Source organism: Mesoplodon densirostris, chromosome 4, assembly GCF_025265405.1.
Source record: "Mesoplodon densirostris isolate mMesDen1 chromosome 4, mMesDen1 primary haplotype, whole genome shotgun sequence".
NCBI lineage: Eukaryota > Metazoa > Chordata > Mammalia > Artiodactyla > Ziphiidae > Mesoplodon > Mesoplodon densirostris.
The window spans coordinates 50,254,501-50,279,072 of NC_082664.1; the positions used below are offsets into that span (position 1 = coordinate 50,254,501).

Below are 24,572 nucleotides of genomic sequence, written 5' to 3' on the forward strand. Positions count from 1 at the left end.
TAGCTGAAGGCAAAAGAAACTGCCACACCTCTGGGAAGAGATCATAAGATTTTCACACTAGGAGAGATTGACCTGATATTTGTCTAGAAAGATCTTTTTACTCAGGTCAAAAGCTGCTGGCTACTTTAAAGTCTTTATTGTTCTTTGAATCATTAATATGTAATTCAAGTAAGGGAAAATTAAAAAATCTAGTTTGATCCTTAGTAAATGCAGAAGAAACATCTGTATTCTATGCTATGCCTTGGAATTATACTGAAAATACAACAGTTGGAATGGTCAGCAAGATTAGGAATGCCAGAAATGGAAAGCACCATATCACCATGATGTCCCATGTCACCAGGTGCCCGTATCACTGCTGGTGGCCAAAGGTGAGCCTAAAGGATCTCTCCACTATGATTGTGAAAAGCACCCAGGATCAAACTTTGGCTGTGATATAGAGAAAGTATAATTGTATGGATAAATATCTACTATTTTAAATTTGTAAAATAAAGTGAATATTTTAAATTATCTTGCCCTCCCTGTTCCTCCAAGGAGATATTAAACTGATGATACACATCAATAGGATTTTTTTAAAAAAGGAAATAGAAGAATTAATTTTCAAAACAAGCATCAAGAAAAGTACGTGATATTTAATTGATATATCTCAATAAACAAAGAAAAGACATTCAAAATTATCATCCAAAATAGTTATATTTTTTAAGAAGGGAGAACTTCATCTGGCCTGAAAACTAGGCTATTCAGAAAACGACATTTCCTAGGGATTTTGAATTATCAAGGTTTAATAGTACTGCTTCTCTAGCTCCTAGGTATAATGCACAAGGTAAGAATATACTTGGTGCTTAACAAATATCTACTGAATTTTAAAAATTGTATCAACCCTCATAAAAATGAAGTTTTATGCTCAATTATCAATGTATGCCTGGGTTCAAATTAAATTTTTTGCTCCACTTTCAGCAAATCAAATGAATTAGGACTGGATATCTTTGAACACAGCCTTTTCCTCTATAAGTCCTAGACATACTATACCTATTTTATTAACTCTGAAAATACTCTCAATTGGCCTATAAGGAAGGTTGAATCTTACTGTTCCTAATAAGTTGAATGCAAGCATTTTAGGGAAGAGATGTTAAAACTTTCAATTCAGATGCTGGAAAAGTATTTGAAAAGACCCAAACCTAAGATGTCTGTCCACTCTCTAGAAGGAAGCATGATGTCTACCTGGCTTGTTTCTCACTACAGCTTTCCCTGAAGTTCAGTTCCAATGTATTATGAGTCAATTGTCAGAAAGATGGATTACTTATTAGAAATGTTTATATTTGGTTCCATAATTACACATATTTGTCAGTTATGAAAATCAGTCTGTTCTTTTCATGTTGAACTGTTTTCAAAAGAAGGTATACTATAAATGCTGGCTACTTATAATCATACATTTGACATGAAACAATTTACCTGTTTTAAAATGATCAATTATGCCCTTCTTTTTGGTATTTCACTGAATTTTATCCTGTTACAATGAGTTTTATTTGGCCAGTGACATCATGCTTGGAATTTCCCAAACTATAAATGTAATTGGAAATGTCATGCAAAATATAGTTCCTAATGTCTTGTTATATGACACTCTTAGTCCATGAACTTAAAGCTATCCACTAACAAAAATGTTTTCTGACTGCCTGCATATCTCATGACCAAGAAGTAGACAACAAGGTCTTTCACACTGAGGACTGTGTAGTCTAGTTTGAAAAATTATCTGATGAAGGTAAAATTATTTAGTAAATTGACTAGTAAGAATGGAAAAGGAGATTCATGAACAAGTGGGGATGTAAGCTGACCTGTAAGAAAGGAGTAAGATTTGGATAATGCCCTAGTCTAGTTGGGCTGCTGTAATAAAATACCAAAAATGGGTGGATTGTAAACAACAGAAACTGATTTCTCAGAGTTCTGGAGGATGTACAGTCTAAGATCAAGGTGCCGGCAGATTTAGTGTCTGTTGAGGGTCTTGCTTCCTGGTTCATAGATGCCCGTGTTCTTGCTATAACCTCACATGGTAGAAGGGGCAAGGAAGTTCTCTGAGTCTTTATAAGTGCACTGATTCCATTCCGGAGGGCTCTGCCTTCATGACCTAATCACTTCCCAAAGGCCCCACCTCCAAATACTATTACATTGGGTGTTAGGATTTTAACATATGAATTTTGGGAGGGACACGAACATTAGGTCTATAGGACATAGGAAAAGAATAAGAGGAAGGGTGTTCTCAGTGAGGGATCCAGAATAACCAGAGAGATGGGAATCTGCATAGCATATTCTTGAGATAGTGAGAAGAGCCAGTTGGAAAGGTCTATTGGAACCATTTGGGAGAAATGAGAAATAAGCTTGACATTTTTATGTGCAATTTAAAGAGCATCCAACTAGATAAGAAGCAATCATTTCACCAGGCTCCTGGCCTTGGTTTTCTTTTGCACTTACATGTACATTATTCATGATGTCAACAACACCCTCTGTTAAAGGGCATCCTTCTAGCTTACAATGATTCTCACCCCTCCTTAACTATCTGTCCCCTTCCCAACCATATGGGTGGGTTAGTTCCTAGGAGCCATGTTTGTGTAACGTGTTTCAATTCTAGTGTCAGTTGATTGAAGCTGCATGGCTTGTCCTTGGTAGAACAAACATACCACTCTAGGAATATGGGAGTGAGACTAAAAGGGATGATATGAATCTATCTCTTTCTTCATGGAGCTGAAAGTATGACATGTGATCCTCAGAGCCATGGGCAGCCACCTTGTGTCTGCCATATGGAACAGGCAGCTGAGAAATCTATTCCTCCCAGGAAAAGAAAGAGGCAGATATACAGGAAGAAACAGAGGCATATCACAGAGCACTTGCAGTTCCCGCCGGCCTTCTAGCTCTCACTCCCCCTGCTTAATCAACTACATTTCTGCTCTTAGATTCTGAGACTCCCTGTATCTTTCATAATCGATCCCTTCTTTCTGCTTAAGTCAGCTTGGGTTAGGTTTCTATTATTAGAAACCCAGAGTCCTAACATAGTGATGAATAAATAGATTTTACTGAAGTCCTACTGTCCTTTGCTTTTACACATGCTCTCTCGACTTGCGCTCTCAGGACAAACTTTCTTTCACTGGCCTTTGCTCAACAGCAGCGTATCTTGTTGTTTTGTACATCTGAGTGTCAGTTTCCACAACCTCTCTGTGCCCCTTTCCCCAGAGCCCTTCCCAGCTTTCTTTGGTTTCTCTTTCCTTTCTCTCCTTGAATGAAATGCTAACAAAGAAACACAGAGAGGCTGGGAGTATCATTTATATATGCCTGAGGCTTATGAACAGATAATGGGTTCATTAGCCCAAATCTCTTAGGATCTGTGATGCAATGGGATAGGAAACAAGAAGGTTTAAAAATGAATATGCTATTCAGACCCTCTCAAGGTACGCCTCTCCAGGTTATTCTGGAGGCCACAGGGGGGATAAAGCCACCCCCTGCTTAAGGGACCCTTGACAGCTCCAGTGTCAGCTGTGTCCCCTTTACCTTGTTCCTTTTTTTTTTTTTTTTTAATTTATTTATTTTGGCTGCACCGAGTCTTACTTGTGGCACATGGGATTTTTAGCTGCGGACTTCTTGGTTGCGGCATGCATGCAGGATCTAGCTCCCCAACCAGGGATAGACCCTGGGCCCCCTGCATTGGGAGCACAGAGTCTTACCCACTGGACTACCAGGGAAGGCCCTCCTTTTCCTTGTTCCTTGTTGCCTCAGCTGTACTAGGCTCTGCCAGATGGACGTAAAGCCACTGCCACCTTTATAGCTTGAAGAGGTCACTACTCTAATTGGAAAATCAGAAACCTGAGATCTTCAGAGAGAAGCCCCTTCTTGCTGACGGGATCATATACCAAAAGTAGGTGGAGAAGCCTGACCACTCAGAAGGCCGAGAGGGACTCCAAAAGGCAGATAACCAAGCCCTAAACCAGCTAGCTGCTAACAGTGTCAACACAGTCGCAGTTTTACCCAAGAGCTAAACTAAAAATAATCTGACACTTCACCACAGCATGCCTGCCTGGCTCTGATGTGCAGAACAAATGCTGAGATACAGGCTGCCACTGCATTTCCAACAATTTCAGGTCTAATGACCTCAAGAGGAATTCAGAGATATGAAAGTGACGATCATGTAGGAAGGCAGTCACTCATTGTTCAGCTCATTAGGCTAATGCTTCGTCGCTCTAAAACAGATAGTGATTTATTTGGTGTCTTCAGAAGCAGTATTCAAAGGGAATCAGGGTGTGGTGTTGACTTCTTTCTCATGGTATTTGGTAATTATGCTTTTTGGATATCTTATTTGTGTTAATAATAGGTCTTGTTCATTTTTTTTGGTAACTTCTTACCAGACTAGGAGATCCTTGAGAGCAAGAATCATGTCTTCTTTTTCATGTAGCTCTATATCTCTATAGAGATATAGAGATCTAACAAGGCCTGGCAATTTAGAAAGCTCTCAATAAAATATTTATTGGTTAAAGGAATAAATGAATAACCGAAAAATAGCAAAAATCCAACCTAATGATGAAGGTTTGGGAAAGTGTCTTAAAGGATATAATGATTGAGTCTTCAAGGAGTCACTGGAGTTGGTAAAGCAGAAATGTAGAGAGGAGGAGAGTGAATGTTAAAGGCATTTGAAATTGCCATCAAGGGAATTAAAAATGGTTCAATATAGCATGTGGGTGAGAGGAAGGGGATGAAGCTGAAAAGTGGGGCAGGGGCCAGAAGGACCTTGTATGCTTTGCTATAGAGTTTGAATTTCATTTTCCAGGTGATGCGAATCATGAAAAGATCTTCAGTAAGAGAGGAACCTAATGAGGTTTTCCTGTAAAAAGTTGTCTGTGGCCACATGGACAGTAAGCGATGGCAGGGATGGAGATGGGGTTGAGATGGGATTGCAAAGATCAGCTAAGAGCACCTTTCAATCAGTAATTCAGGTGAGAGGTGATGAAGGTCTGACCTATGGCTGAAAAGGTTTGTTTCTGTCCTGTTCTTCACACTGTCAGCTTTTCATCACCACCAACACCATCACACCCTCCTTCAGGATGTGGGCCTGGAGATGCTGAGTAGTAACAGAAAATGCCAACCACAGTAGTGCTTTTCAAACACTTTTTTCTTCGTTGGGCCATGCCAAAAAGCAAGGTGGCATTTTCCAGAAGGTCCATGGGCAGAACTAAAAAAAAAAAAAAAAAAAAAAAAGAACCGAATGACTCTTTTTGGTGCCACAATCTTTGGGCCACCTCACTTCTCTCAGCAGGTACTGTGCACACTTGCCATATTATACTTTTTTTTAAGAAAGGAAATACAAAAAAGAAGAGGCAAAAAAGGAGAAGAGGAAGGTAAAAAAAGCACAAGACAGATGGTGAAGACCCTTTATCTTATTCATAAATAAAGAATTAAAGTTATTGCAAGAAAGAAGAAGCTGTTTACATTTTGTGGTCCATTACCAGGACTTGCATTTTACAAAGGAGATTCAGGATAGATGGAAATTTGCTCAGTTTACTTATGGAGGAAGGCCAGCTCTCCCTTCATGCTCTAGCCCAGACCTGATGGGAGTTATAAGGAGCAAACCCCTTCCTATAGGACCATGGTTCCCAACCTTAACTATATATTGAAATTAACTGATAATTAAAAGAAATACTGCTGCCTGAATCATACCCTAATAGACTCTAATTTAATTGGTCTACAGTGTGGTCTTAGAATTGGTCCTTTTATAAAATTCCCTGGGTGATATGAATATACAGTTGGGCTGAGAACCACTGCTATACATCAGTGTTCAGCAAAGTTTTTCTCTAAAAGGCCAGAGAGTAAAAATTTTAGGCTTTGTGGGCCACAGGGTCTCTGCTGCAACTATTCTACCCTGCTGTTGTAGTGTGAAAGTAGCCACAGACAGTATGTAAATGAATGGGTGGGGCTGTGTTCTAATAAAGCTTTATTGAGAAAAACAGTCAGTGGGCTGGACTTGGCTCATGAGCCATAATTTATTGACTCTTGTTTTAGAAGCGCATTCCAAAGGATGGCTGGATTGTTCAGAATGCTAAGTCAGGTATGGACAAATCTTCCAGTTCAAAAAAAGGCATCTGAAAGAATGTTCTAAGTTTAGTAAAATGAGATATGTTGCTGAGTTCCATTTCATAAAATGCTCAGGTCTTCTGGGAAAGTGAAGCTTTGATAGTTGACATAAATTTACTTTACTACCCTGCAGTAGCTATCTGTGTGGGTTAATTTACATTGAAAATCTGCCAACAAAAGGTTTGGATTTAAAGTCCTGGCTTAATATGTTAGGTCCAACTTAAGGCAAAGCTGTCACGTTAGATCTGGGGAGTGAGAGAAAGAAAGAAGTGGAGTATTAAGTTCCATGAAACCTTTATGCTGTTTGACTTCTCAGGGAGACCACATGTGGTTTTTGCGTTCTGAAGAAAAAAACTCCAGTAAGGTATAAAGAAGAAAAAAAATAACATGCAGTGGTGGATAGAAGGATTAGACATGAAGATAGGCACTAAAAATTAGAACCGACATAAGGACAGAAAATATTAAACCCAAGTGAGAAGGGGGTCTTTACAAGGTCAGAGAAATGAACTGGTAGATTTCTACGTTTTATGGGTTTTCCAAATCCCTTGACTAGAAGGGATCAGCCATGAGCCTAAGTTTTGTTTTGACGTCCACATAGAGAACCAGTTTTAATTTATACTACCATTTTATTCTGGAGAAATCCAGAGGAGGCAAAGACACATTAGAAAAATGAACTTCTGCCTAACCATTAAGTTTCTCTTCCACCATCACTGGTTTCATCACTCTCCATAGAAAAGTAGCCAAATGACACATGGCTGCAAGTCATGCTCCTGACAATCAAGGCTAGCTGAGCTGTGTGGGTTACGCCATCCTTACCTTTATCCTATCGATGTTGGCTTCCATCTTCAGCTGTTCTACCAGTTTCCTGGCTTGAGCTATGCTGGCGGTGTTGTTGCTGGCCATTGGAATGCTGGGTAGGTTTTTCAGACACACTGGGAAAGAAAACAAGGAGGAAAAATGCATCAGAGAATTTTCCAGCTGCCAAATGTGCAGATTCATCATAGCTGGGGGACCCCCCAAAAATGGCTATAGTCAGGCCAGGCTCCTCCAGCCATCTACATCCCCAATCCAGCACTGAGTCTGAGTGGCAGGCAGGCCAGAAGATGAGGTTTGCTTTTCCAACTCCCTACCTCTGCCCTTCCATCCTTCTTTGGGGAAAAAAAAAAAAAAAAAAGAAGAATGTTCATCAAATCAGATAAGGTATGCTGCCACATTAAGAAAGCAAATTATTAAATTTATGTCAATTTATGAAATAAGTTCAAAATGGTAAGGGTGACAGTATGTATAATTACTGTTGTTATTTATTGGGTACTGCTATTGTTAGATACTGTGTTAAGTGCCCTCAGAGGATGAGGAATGAAAGGTGAGCAGAGGCAGGAATGGTAAATTACATAATCCCTAAGGACTAAAAACACTATGTTTACAACGTTCCCTTGATGGGCTCAAATGCTGACTCTCTGGTTAACTGTAAGCACCTCAGTCTATTATACTGCAGAGACACTGCAATAGGACTTGTGGCTTTTTTGTGTTGTTTATCCAGCACAGTCTATTTGAAATATGGCTTGATTCACAACCAATTACTTTACTCATAATTCTTCAGGAAAAATCTATAATGTCAAGGGGTAGGCGTTGCTATGTCTAAATTGTTACTTGCATCGATGAGTAGACCAGTGGTATTCTAAATTAAGTACAACAGACTTAATACTTTTATGAATATGGAATAGAACATAAATGTTTAGAGAGTGGAGTTCTGTCCCTATGTAGATGGTGAGATGGTTTCTTTGTCTCTGGCTCTACCAGACCCACTCCCATCCTTGTCCCCCAATCCCTTCAAGTCCTATCCCAATTTCATTTCTCTTCTAATTATTTCTTGACCCACCATCTCACTTTATTCTTGTTGTTCATCTCAGAAAGTATCCTATTTATTTTCAGTGCCCACTTCCCCCACATTCTCATCAGGTCTTGCTCCATGTCAAGGTGCCATATACTATTTCAGGACCGTCAATGTAAATTTGCCCCTTGAGGTCACTGACACCCAATAGTGAAGGAATGTCTGAGAGCTGCAATTTAACTAGAGTGTATGACCCAAGAAATGAGAAACATTAAACACTGCTTCAGTCACCACCAGTCATACCTTGTTCTGAAGATATTATATCAAAAACCGTGAATTCTACTAGCTTTGGGGAATATTTTTATCTAGGGATAAAGTAGGATCAGGCTACTATCTCAAAAAGGAAAGAGGACACATAGAAAACCTACAGAAAAAAAAATAACCCATAATAAGTTCAGTACATAGGTTTTTACATATCCATGAAAATCAAGAAACAATTTTTATTTTAATTACCAGAAAAGCAAAAGTCTATAAATTATCTTCTTTGGTTCTTATTTCTTGACATTTAACTCTCTGTAAACAAAGAGGTCCCTTCATGGATAGTGTTATTTTATAAAGAATACTGCAAAAGCCAGCCCAACAACATTTATAGTATAAATTGGAGGATAGTAAACTGTTCCCTCAATTTATTTTCAAAGGGTTTGGAGACAATAAAATGGGAAGGAAGACTGAAAGAATTTTGAAGCCACAAAGATCTCTGAACTCTACTTTCAAATGCTTGAAGATCAAGGGAGGGATCCTGCATGCAAAAACAAACAAAAAAAAGGAGGCTTTAACAACTGTGATTTCATCAGCATGGTTAGGGACCTAATCATCTTAGCCCCACAGGGAAATTATGTGCCCCAAATCAAATGGACATCTACCAGCCTTGCAAAACTTCACAGGGCCAAGATGGAGTATTGACTTATCCAGTAGAGTAGCCTAATTCTTCCAGTGATCCAACATGGAAGGAGCCCTGGTCTACAGGCCCCTGGACACTGTTCTGTAAAGTTCATGTTTCCTCCAAACTAGAATTTATCACACTAGAATTTATCACACTAGAATACAGACTATCACAGAATTTCCAAATCCTCATTGGGCCTGAGGGAGCTCTGAGAGTCTGGTCAGCTATTTTTCTGCCCTTTAATCTAAACCAGATAACATAGTAACCTGTGGAAGAAACCACTGCTTGCTTCCAATACCCCTTTTCCTCTTCTTCATTAGTGATAATAATTTTTTTTTCTTTTTAACAGAGACCACAAGAACCTTGAATTTTAGTTGGGGACATTTTGCTGAAAGATGTATTCTCAGGCTCCTTTGCAGCTTGGTGTGGTGATATGACTAAGTTTGGCCAATGAGACATAAGCAGAAGTGTCCTGAAGGGAAGGGATGTGCCCTTTGCCTCCCCTTCTTCCAGTTACTGGCCTAGAAGGTAGTCATATTGACCACAGAGCTCCATCTTGAACATCTGGGCGACACTCCAGGAGGAGCAGGAAGGATCTGGGTCCTTACTGATACTGTAGAGCCACCATGCCAGCTGTGAACTGGCTGCCATCTATGTAAAGAGAAATAAGCACCTATCTTGTTTACACCACTATTATTAAGGGTTTCTCTACTGTTGGCTCACAGATCTGCCATTAACTGATTAAATAACCCATTATTTTTATTTGAGTATCCAGGAAAGTCTATGTCCTAATGCCTGTTAATGTTCCCTGGAAAAAGCTGTAGCTGTCCTGAGGAGGCTGAGATGGAAAGTGTATGAGTTTTCTATTGCTGCTGTAACACCTTACTACAAATTTAGTAGCTTAAAGAATATAAATGTATCTTAATAGTTCTGGAGGTTAGAAGTCTGAAATAGATCCCACTGGGCTAAAGTCAAGATATTGGCAGGGCTTCATTCCTTCTGGAGGTCTAAAGGAAAATGTCTCCTTTCCTTACATAGCTTCTAAAGGTTGCCAGCATTCCTTGGCTCTTGGCTTTTTTCTTCATTTTCAAAACCAACAAATGTGAGTTGACTCCTTCTCACTCTACATCACTCTAACCTCTTCAGTAGCCACCTCTCTCTCTGACTCTCCTCTGCCTCCTTCTTCCACTTTTAGGAACCATTGTAACCACACTGGGTCCACTCTGATAATACAGGATAATCTCTGTATCTTTGGGTCAACTGATTAGCAACCTTAATTCCCTTTGCCACCTTAATTCCCTTTGCCATGTAACATAACAATCTGCAGGTTCCAGGTATGGGGACATGGACATCTTTGGGGGCCTTTATTCTACCTACGATGGAAGGAGACCTCTGTGCAGGTAGAGAAGGAAAGTGGAAACGTGGGATGTTGAGGTGGGAAAGAAGAGGGATGGGGCAGGACGTAAGTTTAGAAATGCTGGGGAGAGAAGAAATAAAACCTAAATGGACTTAAGAAAAAAAAGTAGACAAAGGCTTTGGTTTGTGCTTCTAGCTTTAGGAAGATCCTGTATGTTTTTCTTTTACCATATGACCCAACAAAACCTAGGGCCACTTTCAGAATCACTTAGTGCATTTTCCTCTTTTTCACATCCGGCTGCTTTCTCGTAAAAGCAATGAAGAAATCCCCCTCCTGAAAACTGAAAGAACTGTAGAGTCCTAGACCAGTGTTCCAAAGAAGTATGTGATATTGAGATTTAAAAGAAATATATATTTGGTCTTTGACCTATTCTTGGCACAGAGCTCCTAAAACCCTTAGAATCTCCTGTGGTAAGACCAATAAAGGTCTTTTGTTATGTCAATGAGGCGACTTTTGGAAAGCCCTTAGGCAACCTGAGGATGGGGGAGCTGTTTGCCAGGAGAACCAACCATGTGATTAGAGGTTTGAAACTTTCAGAACTCACCCCCAACTCCAACCTCCTGGAAGGAAAAAAGGGCTGAAGTTTGAATCAATTGCCAGTGGTCAATGATTTAATTAATCACGACTATGTAAAGAAGGCTCCATAAAAACCCAAAAGGACAGGGTTTGGAGAGCTTCCAGGTTGGTGGAACACGTGGAGATGCTGGAAGAGTGGCCCACCTAGAGAGGGTATGGGAACTCTGCACCCTTTCTCCATACCTTGCCCTTTGCATCTCTTCCATCTGGCTGTTCCTGAGTTACACTCCTTTATAATAAACTGGTAACCTAATATGTAAAATGTTTCTCTGAGTTCTGTAATAGTAAATTAATCAAAACCAAGGAAGAGGTCATGGGAATCTCTGATTTATAGCCAGTCAGTCAGAAGTACAGGTAACAACCTGGGCTTGCAATGGGGGGCCTGAATTGTGTTTGTGGGTAGGGGGAGGAGAAGGCAGTCTTGTAAGATCAACCCTTAACCTGTGGAACCTGATGCTATCCCTGGGTAGGCAGTGTCAGAATTAAAGAATTAAGTTAAATTGTAGGGCACTCAACTGGTGTCAGAGGATTGTTTATTGGTATGAAGGGAACTGCCCCCCTCCACACACTGGGATTGGGTTCTGGAGCCCTACGGAAGTATGTATTTTCCTAAAAAGTGACTATGGTAAATAAGAAAAAGTTAGCTTATCTTCTAAGCTTGAAGCATTTGGACAATGCATCACACACACTCACACACACACACACACACACACACACACACACACCTCTTTTCATCTTACAAATCTGAAACTCTGTACCCATTAAACAATAACACCCATTCCTTTCTCCCCCAGCCTGGGAAACCACCATTCTACTTTCCGTCTCTATGATTTTAATTACTCTAGGTACCTCACAGAAGTGGAGTCATACAGTATTTGTCTTTACATGACTGTCCTGTTTCACTTAGCATAATGTCCTCAAGGTTCATTCATGTTGTACCATGTGTCAGAATTTCCTTCCTTTTTAAGGCTGAATAATATTACATTCTATGTATACACCATATTTTATCAATTCATTTGTTGATGGACACTTGAGATGCTTCCACGTTTTACCTACTGTGAGTAATGCTGCTGTGAATATGGGAGTACACATATCTCTTCAAGGCTCTGCTTTCAGCTCTTTTGAGTATATACCCAGAAATGGAGTTGTTGGATCATATAGGGTAAGTCTATTTTTAATTTTTTGAGGGACAGCAATACTGTTTCCCGTAGTAGCTGTACCATTTTACATTATCACTAAAAGTGCACAAGGGTTCCAGTTTCTCCTCATCCTCATGAACACATTATTATTTTTTTCTTTATTTAAAATAGTAGCCATCCTAATGGGTGTGAGGTGGTACCTCACTGCAGTTTGATTTGCATTTCCCAAATGAGTAGTGATGTTGAGCACCTTTTCATGTATTCATTGGCCATTAGGATATCTTTTTTTGGAGAAATGTTTATTCAAGCCTTTTGCCCATTTTAAAATCAGGTTTGGGGCTTCCCTGGTGGTGCAGTGGTTGAGACTCTGCCTGCCAGTGCAGGAGACATGGTTTCGAGCCCTGGTCTGGGAAGATCCCACATGCCACGGAGCAACTGGTCCCGTGAGCCACAACTACTGAGCCTGCACGTCTGGAGCCTGTGCTCCGCAACAAGAGAGGCCGCGACAGTGAGAGGCCAGCGCACCGCGATGAAGAGTGGCCCCCCCGCCACAACTAGAGAAAGCCCTCACACAGAAACGAAGACCCAACACAGCCAAAAAAATTAATTAAATAAATAAATAAATTTATTTTTAAAAAAAAATAAAAAATAATAAAATAAAATCAGGTTTGTTGTTGTTGAGTTTTAGGAATTTTCTATATATTCTGGACACAAACCTCTAATCAGATATATGGTTTGAAAATATTTTCTCCCATTCCATGGATTGCCTTTTCACTCTGTTGATAGTGTACTTTGATGCACAAAAGTTTTTAATTTTCATGAAGTCCAATTTTTTCTATTTTTTTTCTTTTGTTGCCTATGCCTTTGGTGTTAGAGCCAGGAAATCACTGCCAAATCTAAAGTTGTGAATGTTATGCTCCATTATTTTGAAGGAGAAAAGAATATGCCACTCCAAGATATGTCACTATGTCATACTGGTTATTTTGAATTGAAGTTAGTTAAGAAAATAGTCAGTGCAAGAAAAATACTCTCACTCTCTTTGTCCCCCTGAAAGCAGGAAATAAATCTCCTGTGTGAAGGCATCTTCCCTCTACCAGGAAGGTAGAAGGCATCCTTACTGCCAGAGACAGGAAATTCAGGGCTGAGAAGGCTGTATCAACAAACCTTGTTACTTCTTCAGTAATTTGCTATCCCAAGCCCAGGTCCATTCATCTTGTTGATTCTTCACAAACACATTGTTTCCTGTCTAAAAGGTATAAAAGCTGCCTGCTTTGGTCACTTCTTTGAGTCTCATTTCTTTATGGGCTCATGTATATGTACAAAATTAAATTTGTTTTTCTCCTGTTAATCTTATGTCAATTTAATTATTAGTCCAGCCATCTGTTAATCTTATGTCAATTTAATTATTAAACCAGCCAAAGAATCAAAAATGGAAGAAGAGGAAAGTTTTCCTCCTCTCCAGTTTTGGTGCCAAAAGTAGGGCTCTGCCCTGCCTGTACACTGTTTACTCTCGGGCTGCAGCACCTGAGAGACCCTGGGACCTCTGGTGGGTGCTGGCAGGAGGAAAGAATTCGTACCAAATCAGTCTCCCAGATCTCTGCCTGCAAGTTCTCTTAGAAGTGAGAAAGGTAAGAATCCTTTTCTTTTTCTAAATTCAGATTAGTAGGAGAAAATATTTTTATGAATTAGTTCCTTGGATATGGTGACTTGTAAAGATATGTTGTGAGTACTCTTGTTACCTATTTATTCCTTTTCTCCCAGAGATGGTCATTGTTTTCCTTTTTCTCTGACTTTTATGTCATTTCTCATAAGGAGAAAAACCATAGGGCAGAACACAGGCATAGGTTCTAGAAGCCTGTTCTCTGATCGGCTTCACACACTGGTGAGTTCACGGTTCTCAACAGCCTGGCATCTATTTAGACAAACTTTGCTCTGGGTCCTTTAATGTAAAAACTGGGTGAAGTTTTCCTTTCATCTTGTTCTATGTCCTGAAAGCATAATTCTATGACCAGTAAGAATATTCTCTGGTTTCTGCTAGCCGGAGCATGCAAGTAATAGCTTGCACTTGGTGGCCAGTTGAATAGACTGGATTCCAAGACATGAAGTCACAAGCAATGTTCTCTTTGTCCAACTGTGCCAGCTTTCAGGGAAGTTTGTCATAAGGGGTCTTTATCATCTCAGCCTTCGTTGTCTTGCTAGTGCTGGAAAAGTCTCATTCTATTAATGCCTGCCTGGTGTCATAGATTAGTAGGTCTGTGACTAGAGTGGCCTCATGCTCTTGTGAGAGACCAGAGACACTGTTCACACGATACCATTCTTACTACCTATGACAAAACGGTCTTTGCTTTCTTAGGCTAAATCTGGAATGAAGTTTCTGGATCTTCTGAGGACTATGTCTTTTGTATTGTCCTTTGGGATGCCTCTTGCACCCATGGTTAAACTGTAAAAAGACTTACTGGTTTCAGTCTCTATTGAGATTAATGTAAGTTCCTACTCATCAATGGCCAAAGGATCATTTGAACTGGCAATATTTGAAAGAAAGAGATTTTTTAAGGGCGCGCTCATTCTAAATGACTGTCTTACTGGTACCTATGGAAAGACCAAATTAAAAAGAGAACACAAAGGAATATAATGCCTAGCCTTAGGGACCCTCTTAACAAGATGAAAGAACAGACATTAGACTTCGAAAAAAAATTAAAAACCACATCCAACATAAATTCCCCCTTTAAAAAATCTGGCCCCATCTCCTCAGTAAATTCCCTTAGCTCCCCAAACCCCTCCACCTTCCCCTTAAACACCCAGCTGCCTGTTTTAACTTCCCTTTCCCTAAAAGATTTATAGACAGCACTCTGATCTCTAGGCCTCAAGTATACAGGTTACTCATGCAAATGCTGAAAGCCAGGAAGTAAATTTAACAGACATATCCAGGATGGAGAGTAAGGCTTTCTTTGCTATTCCTTACAACTCCTCCTACTTACCAGGGCTCCATAATCAGGCTCTGCCAGCTTCAGGTCTTTCTATACAATGTCCTTTGTAGATGTATCCTGGACCCCTCCACCCAACACCACAAAGAATTCATATCCCCTGGAAAGCAACAAACCTTTTAAATTACAAAGCCCTTTACCTCCACTTTCAGAAGATCCTACCAAATTTAAAGATGTATTTAAAAGATTATTGGCCATTTACAACCCTTCTCCCAGAGGAAACAGATGACCAGAATTTCTACCAGGCCCTCCTATAAAATGGTCAGGAAATGGATCAGCTGGAGGCTGATGTTTAGCAAATATTACATTATATTATATATTATATGCAAAGGTAGAGGATTTCCCACCCAAGGTGAATTGGTCTAAGGTTAAATTGTACACTCAGAAAAAGGAGAACGTCCAAAGGCCTTTATAAAATGCTTTGTACAGACTTTTCAAAGGCATACTGCATTAAGCCCTGAAGCTCCAGAATATAGAAATCTTTTAATTTCCTCCTTAATATGAAAATTTCCCCTAAATTTAAAAAGGCAAATTCAAAATAGTGTGCTTGGGTGGACTAGTCAACCTCTAAGCATTATGATGGAAGCAGCTACCCAATTCTTTGAAGATAGATTGCAGGAGAAAAAAAGGAATTATAATCAACAATACTTGATTTGCAACTTGAATCTTCAGAAAAACAAAAGCATAGCTCTGAGAGCAGCTCAAAGTCCACTCAGACTCTTTCCCATTTGCCTTCAGGCATTTGCAGATATAATTAAAAAATCAAGACATTGGAAGTACAATTGTCCTGACTTAAGAAAAAGAAGGAAAAAATTAAATAGTAATTACCTTAGACTTCTGATAATAGATATACTCCCAAATTCCTACATTATTTCCCTGTCCCTTGAAGATGCAAATCTTATCATGTATTTATAAAGCAAACAGCTCAAGAGGTAAATAGAACACTGCTCAAAATTGCCTGAGACACAAGATAAAAAAAAGGAGGGGGGAGGCTTTTAAAAATACACACTACTATAAACTCACTTGCCTAAATCTAGACCACAGCGTTCATAAGATTACTTGTCAAGGACAAACACAAATCTTAAGTCTCCTGCACAAACATTAGTAAAAAGCTTTAGCCATTTAAGAGAGTAAGCTTAACTTCTTCTGTCCTACAGAGATATAATTTGAATTCAACTGTTATTTATAAACTAGTGAGTGTTATTTTACTGTACCTGATTCATGGCTAAAGTTTTAGAACAAAAGCTATAAAGTCTCTGTGTCTGTATGTTTACATATGTCTATAAATCTATGTTATATATATGTGATATTTTTCTACCTCTGTATGGTATTGCCAAAATCATTTTGTAAATGAGCTCTATTTAACTGGCTTAAACTGAAGCTCTTATGAATTAAGCATTCCTAAAACTCAGAAACATAGAAACTAACTCAAATGTTTTTCAAGATCATGTGATGTGGGATACCCTTTGCTAAATAAATGCTAGTTTAAGTTCGTTGGTTTAATTAAAATAGACATGTCTTCAGAATTATCGGCATTAAATATAATGCAGACATGCAACTTTTACTCTACCTGGGTTTACTAGTCAAGTAAGCTCATGTTATCACTGTTGCAAAATTTGTAAACAAGAAAAATAAAATGATGGCTGGCCACTTTGATGTCTTAGGAAATTTTCATGAGTGATCTAGATATGACTGTTGGGGACAAGTGAATTAAATAAATGTAAGTGGGATAAAAATATTTAAGTGAACTATTTAATAATAATTATGTTTTATGATGTATACTTAAATAATTTCCCAACTCCCTTTGGTAACTTATACCCTTAGAGTTTTGCTAAGTTAAATTAAATGATAGAAATTTATGGAATATCTAGATAATTTCCAAATAAGATAAGACACAGAAACATTAATTATTGAACATGGATTTATCCACTTTTGGTTTCTGGTTACAGAGAAACTAAAGATATTTGGGTCTATTAGTAAATATTATGTACCACATTGAAAGGTTATAATACAAAGAAACATATGTTTTTAGAAGTTATAAAATGTATTCATAAATTTGCCAATTCAAGAATGCTGGTATAATGTACAATTCACAACTGCTTACTTCTTGTTTTTTACTAGAAATTAAGGTTTCTACAAATTAAAAATTCTAATTAATAAATGCAATTGGAACTACTAAAAATAATAAGAAAAACATTTCTGTGCAAGAAAAGTAGGTTGTGTTTAGGGTTAAAAAAGGTATGAGGGGGATTCAGGAGAAGATGGCAGAAGAGTAAGATGCGGAGAAAGACGCGGATATCACCTTTCTCCCCACAGATACATCAGAAATACATCTACACGTGTAACAACTCCTACAGAACAGCTACTGAACGCTGGCAGAAGACCTCAGACCTCCCCAAAGGCAAGAAACTCCCCCACGTACCTGGGTAGGGCAAAAGAAAAAAGAATAAACAGAGACAAAAGGATAGGGACGGGACCTGCACCAGTGGGAGGGAGCCGTGAAGGAGGAAAGGTTTCCACACACTAGGAAGCCCCTTCGTGGGCAGAGACTGTGGGTGGTGGAGGGGGGAAGCTTTGGAGTCTCGGAGGAGATCGCAGCAACAGGGGTGGGGAGGGCAAAGCGGAGAGATTCCCGCACAGAGGATCAGTGCCGACCGGCACTCACCAGCCAGAGAGGCTTGTCTGCTCACCCGCCGGGGCGGGCGGGGCTGGGAGCTGAGGCCCGGGCTTTGGTCGGAGCGCAGGGAGAGGACTGGGGTTGGTGGCGTGAACACAGCCTGCAGGTGGCTAGTGCGCCACAGCTGGCCGGGAGTGAGTCTGGGGAAAAGTCTGGAGCTGCCGAAGAGGCAAGAGACTTTTTCTACCCTCTCTGTTTCCTGGTGCGCGAGGAGAGGGGATTAAGAGCGCTGCTTAAAGGAGCTCCAGAGACTGCATGAGCCGCGGCTATCAGCGCGGACCCCAGAGACGGGCATGAGAGGTTAAGGCTGCTGCTGCTGCTACCAAGAAGCCTGTGTGCGAGCACAGGTCACGCTCCACACCTCCCCTCCCGGGAGCCTGGGCAGCCCGCCACTGCCAGGGTCCCGGGATCCAGGGACAACTTCCCCGGGAGAACACATGGTGCGCCTCAGGCTGGTGCAATGTCACGCCGGCCTCTGCCTCCGCAGGCTCGCCCCGCACTCCGTACCCCTCCCTCCCCCCCGGCCTGAGTGAGCCAGAGCCCACGAATCAGCAGTTCCTTTAACCCTGTACTGTCTGAGCAAAGAACAGACGCCCTCAGGTGACCTACACGCAGAGGCGGGTCCAAATCCAAAGCTGAACCCCAGGAGCTGTGCGAACGAAGAAGAGAAAGGGAAATTTCTCCCAGCAGTGTCAGCAGCAGCGGATTAAAGCTCCACAATCAACTTGATGTACCCTGCATCTGTGGAATACCTGAATAGATAACGAATCATCCCAAATTGAGGAGGTGGACTTTGGGAGCAAGATAGATTATTTTTTCCCCTTTTCCTCTTTTTGTGAGTGTGTATGTGTATGCTTCTGTGTGAGATTTTGTCTGTATAGCTTTGCTGTCACCATTTGCCCTAGGGTTCTGTCCGTCCATTTTTTGTTTGTTTTTACTTTTTAAAAATTTTTTCTTAATAATTATTATTTATTTATTTATTTATTTATTTATTTATTTATTTTTGCGTTACATGGGCCTCTCACTGTTGTGGCCTCTCCCGTTGCAGAGCACAGGCTCCGGACACACAGGCTCAACGGCCATGGCTCACGGGCCCAGCTGCTCCGCGGCATGTGGGATCCTCCCAGACCGGGGCACGAACCCGTGTCCCCTGCATCGGCAGGCGGACTCTCAACCACTGCGCCACCAGGGAAGCCCTATATTTTAATAACTTTATTTTATTTTATCTTTACTTTATTTTATCTTTTCTTTCTTTCTTTCTTTCTTTCTTTCTATTTTTTCTCCCTTTTATTGTGAGCTGTGTGGAGGACAGTCTTTTGGTGCTCCAGCCAGGCGTCAGGGCTGTGTCACTGAGGTAGGAGAGCCAACTTCAGGACACTGGTCCACAAGAGACCTCCCAGCTCCACGTAATATGAAACGGCGAAAATCTCCCAGAGATCTCCATCTCAACACCAACACCGAGCTTCACTCAACGACCAGCAAGCTACAGTGCTGGACACCCTATGCCAAACAACTAGCAAAACAGGAACACAGCCCCATCCATTAGCAGAGAGGCTGCCTAAAATCATAATAAGGCACAGACACCCCGAAACACACCACCAGACGTGGACCTGCCCACCAGAAAGACAAGATCCAGCCTCATCCACCAGAACACAGGCACTAGTCCCCTCCACCAGGAAACCTACACAACCCACTGAATGAACCTTAGCCACTGGGGACAGACACCAAAAACAACGGGAGCTACGAACCTGCAGCCTGCAAAAAGGAGACCCCAAACACAGTAAGATAAGCAAAATGAAAAGACAGAAAAACACACAGCAGCTGAAGGAGCAAGTTAAACCCACCAGACCTAACAAATGAAGAGGAAATAGGCAGTCTACCTGAAAAAGAATTCAGAATAATGATAGTAAAGATGATCCAAAATCTTGGAAATAGAATAGACAAAATGCAAGAAACATTGAACAAGGACCTAGAAGAACTAAAGATGAAACAAGCAATGATGAACAACACAATAAATGAAATTAAAAATACTCTAGAAGGGATCAATAGCAGAGTAACTGAGGCAGAAGAACGGATAAGTGACCTGGAAGATAAAATAGTGGAAATAACTACTGCAGAGCAGAAGAAAGAAAAAAGAATGAAAAGAACTGAGGACAGTCTCAGAGACCTCTGGGACAACATTAAATGCACCAACATTCAAATTTTAGGGGTCCCAGAAGAGGAAGAGAAAAAGAAAGGGACTGAGAAAATATTTGAAGAGACTATAGTTGAAAACTTCCCTAATATGGGAAGGAAATAGTTAATCAAGTCCAGGAAGCACAGAGAGTCCCAAACAGGATAAATCCAAGGAGAAACATGCCAAGACACATATTAATCAAACTATCAAAAATTAAATACAAAGAAAACATATTAAAAGCAGCAAGGGAAAAACAACAAACAACACACAAGGGAATCTGCATAAGGTTAACAGTTGATCTTTCAGCAGAAACCCTGCAAGCCAGAGGGAGTGGAAGAACATATTTAAAGTGATGAAGGAGAAAAACCTACAAACAAGGTTACTCTACCCAGCAAGGATCTCATTCAGATTTGATGGAGAATTTAAAACCTTTACAGTCAAGGAAAAGCTTAGAGAGTTCAGCACCACCAAACCAGCTTTACAACAAATGCTAAAGGAACTTCTCTTGGCAAGAAACACAGGAGGAGGAAAAGACCTACAATAACAAACCCAAAACAACTAAGAAAATGGTCATAGGAACATACATATCGATAATTGCCTTAAACATGAATGGATTAAATGCTCCAACCAAAAGAACCAGGCTTCCTGAATGGATACAAAACAAGACTCATGTATATGCTGTCTACAAGAGTCCCACTTCAGACCTAGGGACACATACAGACTGAAAGTGAGGGGATGGATAAAGATATTCCATGCAAATGGAAATCAAAAGAAAGCTGGAGTAGCAATTCACATATCAGACAAAATAGATTTTAAAATAAAGACTATTACAAAAGACAAAGAAGAACACTACATAATGATGAAGAAGTCGATCCAAGAAGAAGATATAACAATTGTAAATATTTATGCACACAACATAGGAGCACCTCAATACATAAGGCAAATACTAACAGCCAGAAAAGGGGAAATCGACAGTAACACACTCATAGTAGGGGACTTTAACACCCCACTTTCACCAATGGACAGATCATCCAAAATGAAAATAAATAAGGAAACACAAGCTTTAAATGATACATTAAACAAGATGGACTTAATTGATATTTATAGAGCATTCCATCCAAAAACAACAGAATACGTATTTTTCTCAAGTGCTCATGGAACATTCTCCAGGATAGATCATATCGTGGGTCACAAATCAAGCCTTGATAAATTTAAGAAAACTGAAATCATATCAAGTATCTTTTCCAACCACAATGCTATGAGACTATATATCAATTACACGAAAAGATCTGTAAAAAATACAAACACATGGAGGCTAAACAATACACTACTTAATAATGAAGTGATCACTGAAGAAATCAAAGAGGAAATCAAAAAATACCTAGAAACAAATGACAATGGAGACACGATGACCCAAAACCTATGGGATGCAGCAAAAGCAGTTCTAAGAGGGAAGTTTATAGCAATACAATCCCACCTTAAGAAACAGGAAACATCTCAAATAAAGAACCTAACCTTGCACCTAAAGCAATTAGAGAAAGAAGAACAAAAAAACCCTAAGGTTAGCAGACAGAAAGAAATCATAAAGATCAGATCAGAAATAAATGAAAAAGAAATGAAGGAAATGATAGCAAAGATCAATTAAACTAAAAGTTGGTTCTTTCAGAAGATAAACAAAATTGATAAACCATTAGCCAGACTCATCAAGAAAAAAAGGGAGAAGACTCAAATCAATAGAATTAGAAATGAAAAAGGAGAAGTAACAACTGACACTGCAGAAATACAAAGGATCATGAGAGATTACTACAAGCAACTCTATGCCAATAAAATGGACAACCTGGAAGAAATGGACAAATTCTTAGAAATGCACAACCTGCTGAGAGTGAACCAGTAAGAAATGGAAAATATGAGCAGACCAATCACAACCACTGAAATTGAAACTGTGATTAAAAATCTTCCAACAAACAAAAGCCCAGGAGGAGATGGCTTCACAGGCGAATTCTATCAAACATTTAGAGAAGAGCTAACACCTCCCCTTCTCAAGCTCTTCCAAAATATAGCAGACAGAGGAACACTCCCAAACTCATTCTACCATCACTCTGATACCAAAACCAGACAAAGATGTCACAAAGAAAGAAAACTACAGGCCAATATCACTGATGAACATAGATGCAAAAATCCTCAACAAAATACTAGCAAACAGAATCCAATAGCACATTAAAAGGATCATACACCATAATCAAGTGGGGTTTATTCCAGGAATGCAAGGATTCTTCAATATACGCAAATCAATCAATGTGATACACTATATTAACAAATTGAAGGAGAAAAACCATATGATCATGTCAATAGATGCAGAGAAGACTTTCGACAAAATTCAACACCCATTTATGATAAAAACCCTGCAGAAAGTAGGCATAGAGGGAACTTTCCTCAACATAATAAAGGCCATATATGACAAACCCACAGCCAACATTGTCCTCAATGGTGAAAAACTGAAACCATTTCCACTAAGATCAGGAACAAGACAAGGTTGCCCACTCTCACCACTCTTATTCAACCTAGTTTTGGAAGTTTTAGCCACAGCAATCAGAGAAGAAAAGGAAATAAAAGGAATCCAAATCGGAAAAGAAGAAGTAAAGCTGTCATTGTTTGCAGATGACATGATACTATACATAGAGAATCCTAAAGATGCTACCGAAAAACTACTAGAGCTAATCAACGAATTTGGTAAAGTAGCAGGTTACAAAATTAATGTACAGAAATCTCTGGCATTCCTGTACACTAATGATGAAAAATCTGAAAATGAAATCAAGAAAACACTCCCATTTACCATTGCAACAAAAAGAATAAAATATCTAGGAATAAACCTACCTAAGGAGACAAAAGACCTGTATGCAGAAAATTATAAGACACTGATGAAAGAAATTAAAGATGATACAAACAGATGGAGAGATATACCATGCTCCTGGATTGGAAGAATCAATATTGTGAAAATGACTCTACTACCCAAAGCAATCTACAGATTCAATGCAATCCCTATCAAACTACCACTGGCATTTTTCACAGAACTAGAACAAAAAATTTCACAATTTGTTTGGAAAAACAAAAGACCCCGAATAGCCAAAGCAACCTTGAGAACGAAAAAAGGAGCTGGAGGAATCAGGCTCCCTGACTTCAGACTATACTACAAAGCTACAGTAATTAAGACAGTGTGGTACTGGCATAAAAACAGAAAGATAGATCAGTGGATCAGGATAGAAAGCCCAGAGATAAACCCACACACATATGGCCAACTTATCTTTGATAAAGGAGGCAGGAATGTACAGTGGAGAAAGGACAGCCTCTTCAATAAGTGGTGCTGGGAAAACTGGACAGGGACATGTAAAAGTATGAGATTAGATCATTCCCTAACACCATACACAAAAATAAGCTCAAAATGGATTAAAGACTTAAATGTAAGGCCAGAAACTATCAAACTCTTAGAGGAAAACATAGGTAGAACACTCTATGACATAAATCACAGCAAGATCCTTTTGGACCCACCTCCTAGAGAAATGGAAATAAAAACAAAGATAAACAAATGGGACCTAATGAAACTTCAAAGCTTTTGCACAGCAAAGGAAACCATAAACAAGACCAAAAGACAACCCTCAGAATGGGAGAAAATATTTGCAAATGAAGCAACTGACAAAGGATTAATCTCCAAAATTTATAAACAGCTCATGCAGCTCAATAGCAAAAAAACAAACAACCCAATCCAAAAATGGGCAGAAGACTTAAATAGGCATTTCTCCACAGAAGATATACAGACTGCCAACAAACACATGAAAGAATGCTCAACATCATTAATCATTAGAGAAATGCAAATCAAAACTACAATGAGATATCATCTCACACCAGTCAGAATGGCCATCATCAAGAAATCTAGAAACAATAAATGCTGGAGAGGGTGTGGAGAAAAGGGAACACTCTTGCACTGCTGGTGGGAATGTGAATTGGTACAGCCACTATGGAGAACAGTATGGAGGTTCCTTAAAAAACTAAAAATAGAACTACCATATGATCCAGCAATCCCACTACTAGGCATATACCCTGAGAAAACCATAATTCAAAAAGAGACATGTACCAAAATGTTCATTGCAGCTCTATTCACAATAGCCCGGAGCTGGAAACAACCTAAGTGTCCATCATCGGATGAATGGATAAAGAAGATGTGGCACATATATACAATGGAATATTACTCAGCCATAAAAAGAAACGAAACTGAGCTATTTGTAATGAGGTGGATAGACCTAGAGTCTGTCATACAGAGTGAAGTAAGTCAGAAAGAGAAAGACAAATACCGTATGCTAACACATATATATGGAATATAAGAAAAAAAAATGTCATGAAGAACCTAGGGGTAAAACGGGAATAAAGACACAGACCTACTTGAGAATGGACTTGAGGATATGGGGAGGGGGAAGGGTAAGCTGTGACAAAGCGAAAGAGAGGCATGGACATATATACACTACCAAACGTAGGCTAGATAGATAGTGGGAAGCAGCCGCAGAGCACAGGGAGATCAGCTCGGTGCTTTGTGACTGCCTGGAGGGGAGGGATGGGGAGGGTGGGAGGGAGGGAGATGCATGAGGGAGGGGATGTGGGAACAGATGTATATGTATGACTGATTCACTTTGTTATAAAGCAGAAACTAATAAAAAAAATGGAAAAAAAGAAAA

The 24,572-nt window shown here is 39.7% G+C and overlaps 1 protein-coding gene across 2 annotated transcripts in view; it reads right to left on the reverse strand.

Moving 5' to 3' along the window:
* The window catches only part of GNG2 (G protein subunit gamma 2), a 140,045-nt gene that overhangs the window by 19,139 nt on the left and 96,334 nt on the right, over nucleotides 1-24,572 (reverse strand). For both annotated transcript variants that reach the window (XM_060096218.1, XM_060096217.1), the window contains one exon: nucleotides 6,922-7,037. In XM_060096218.1, the coding sequence (XP_059952201.1) occupies nucleotides 6,922-7,008 (87 nt within the window). In that variant the 5' untranslated portion in view covers nucleotides 7,009-7,037. The remainder of the gene's footprint in view (nucleotides 1-6,921; nucleotides 7,038-24,572) is intronic.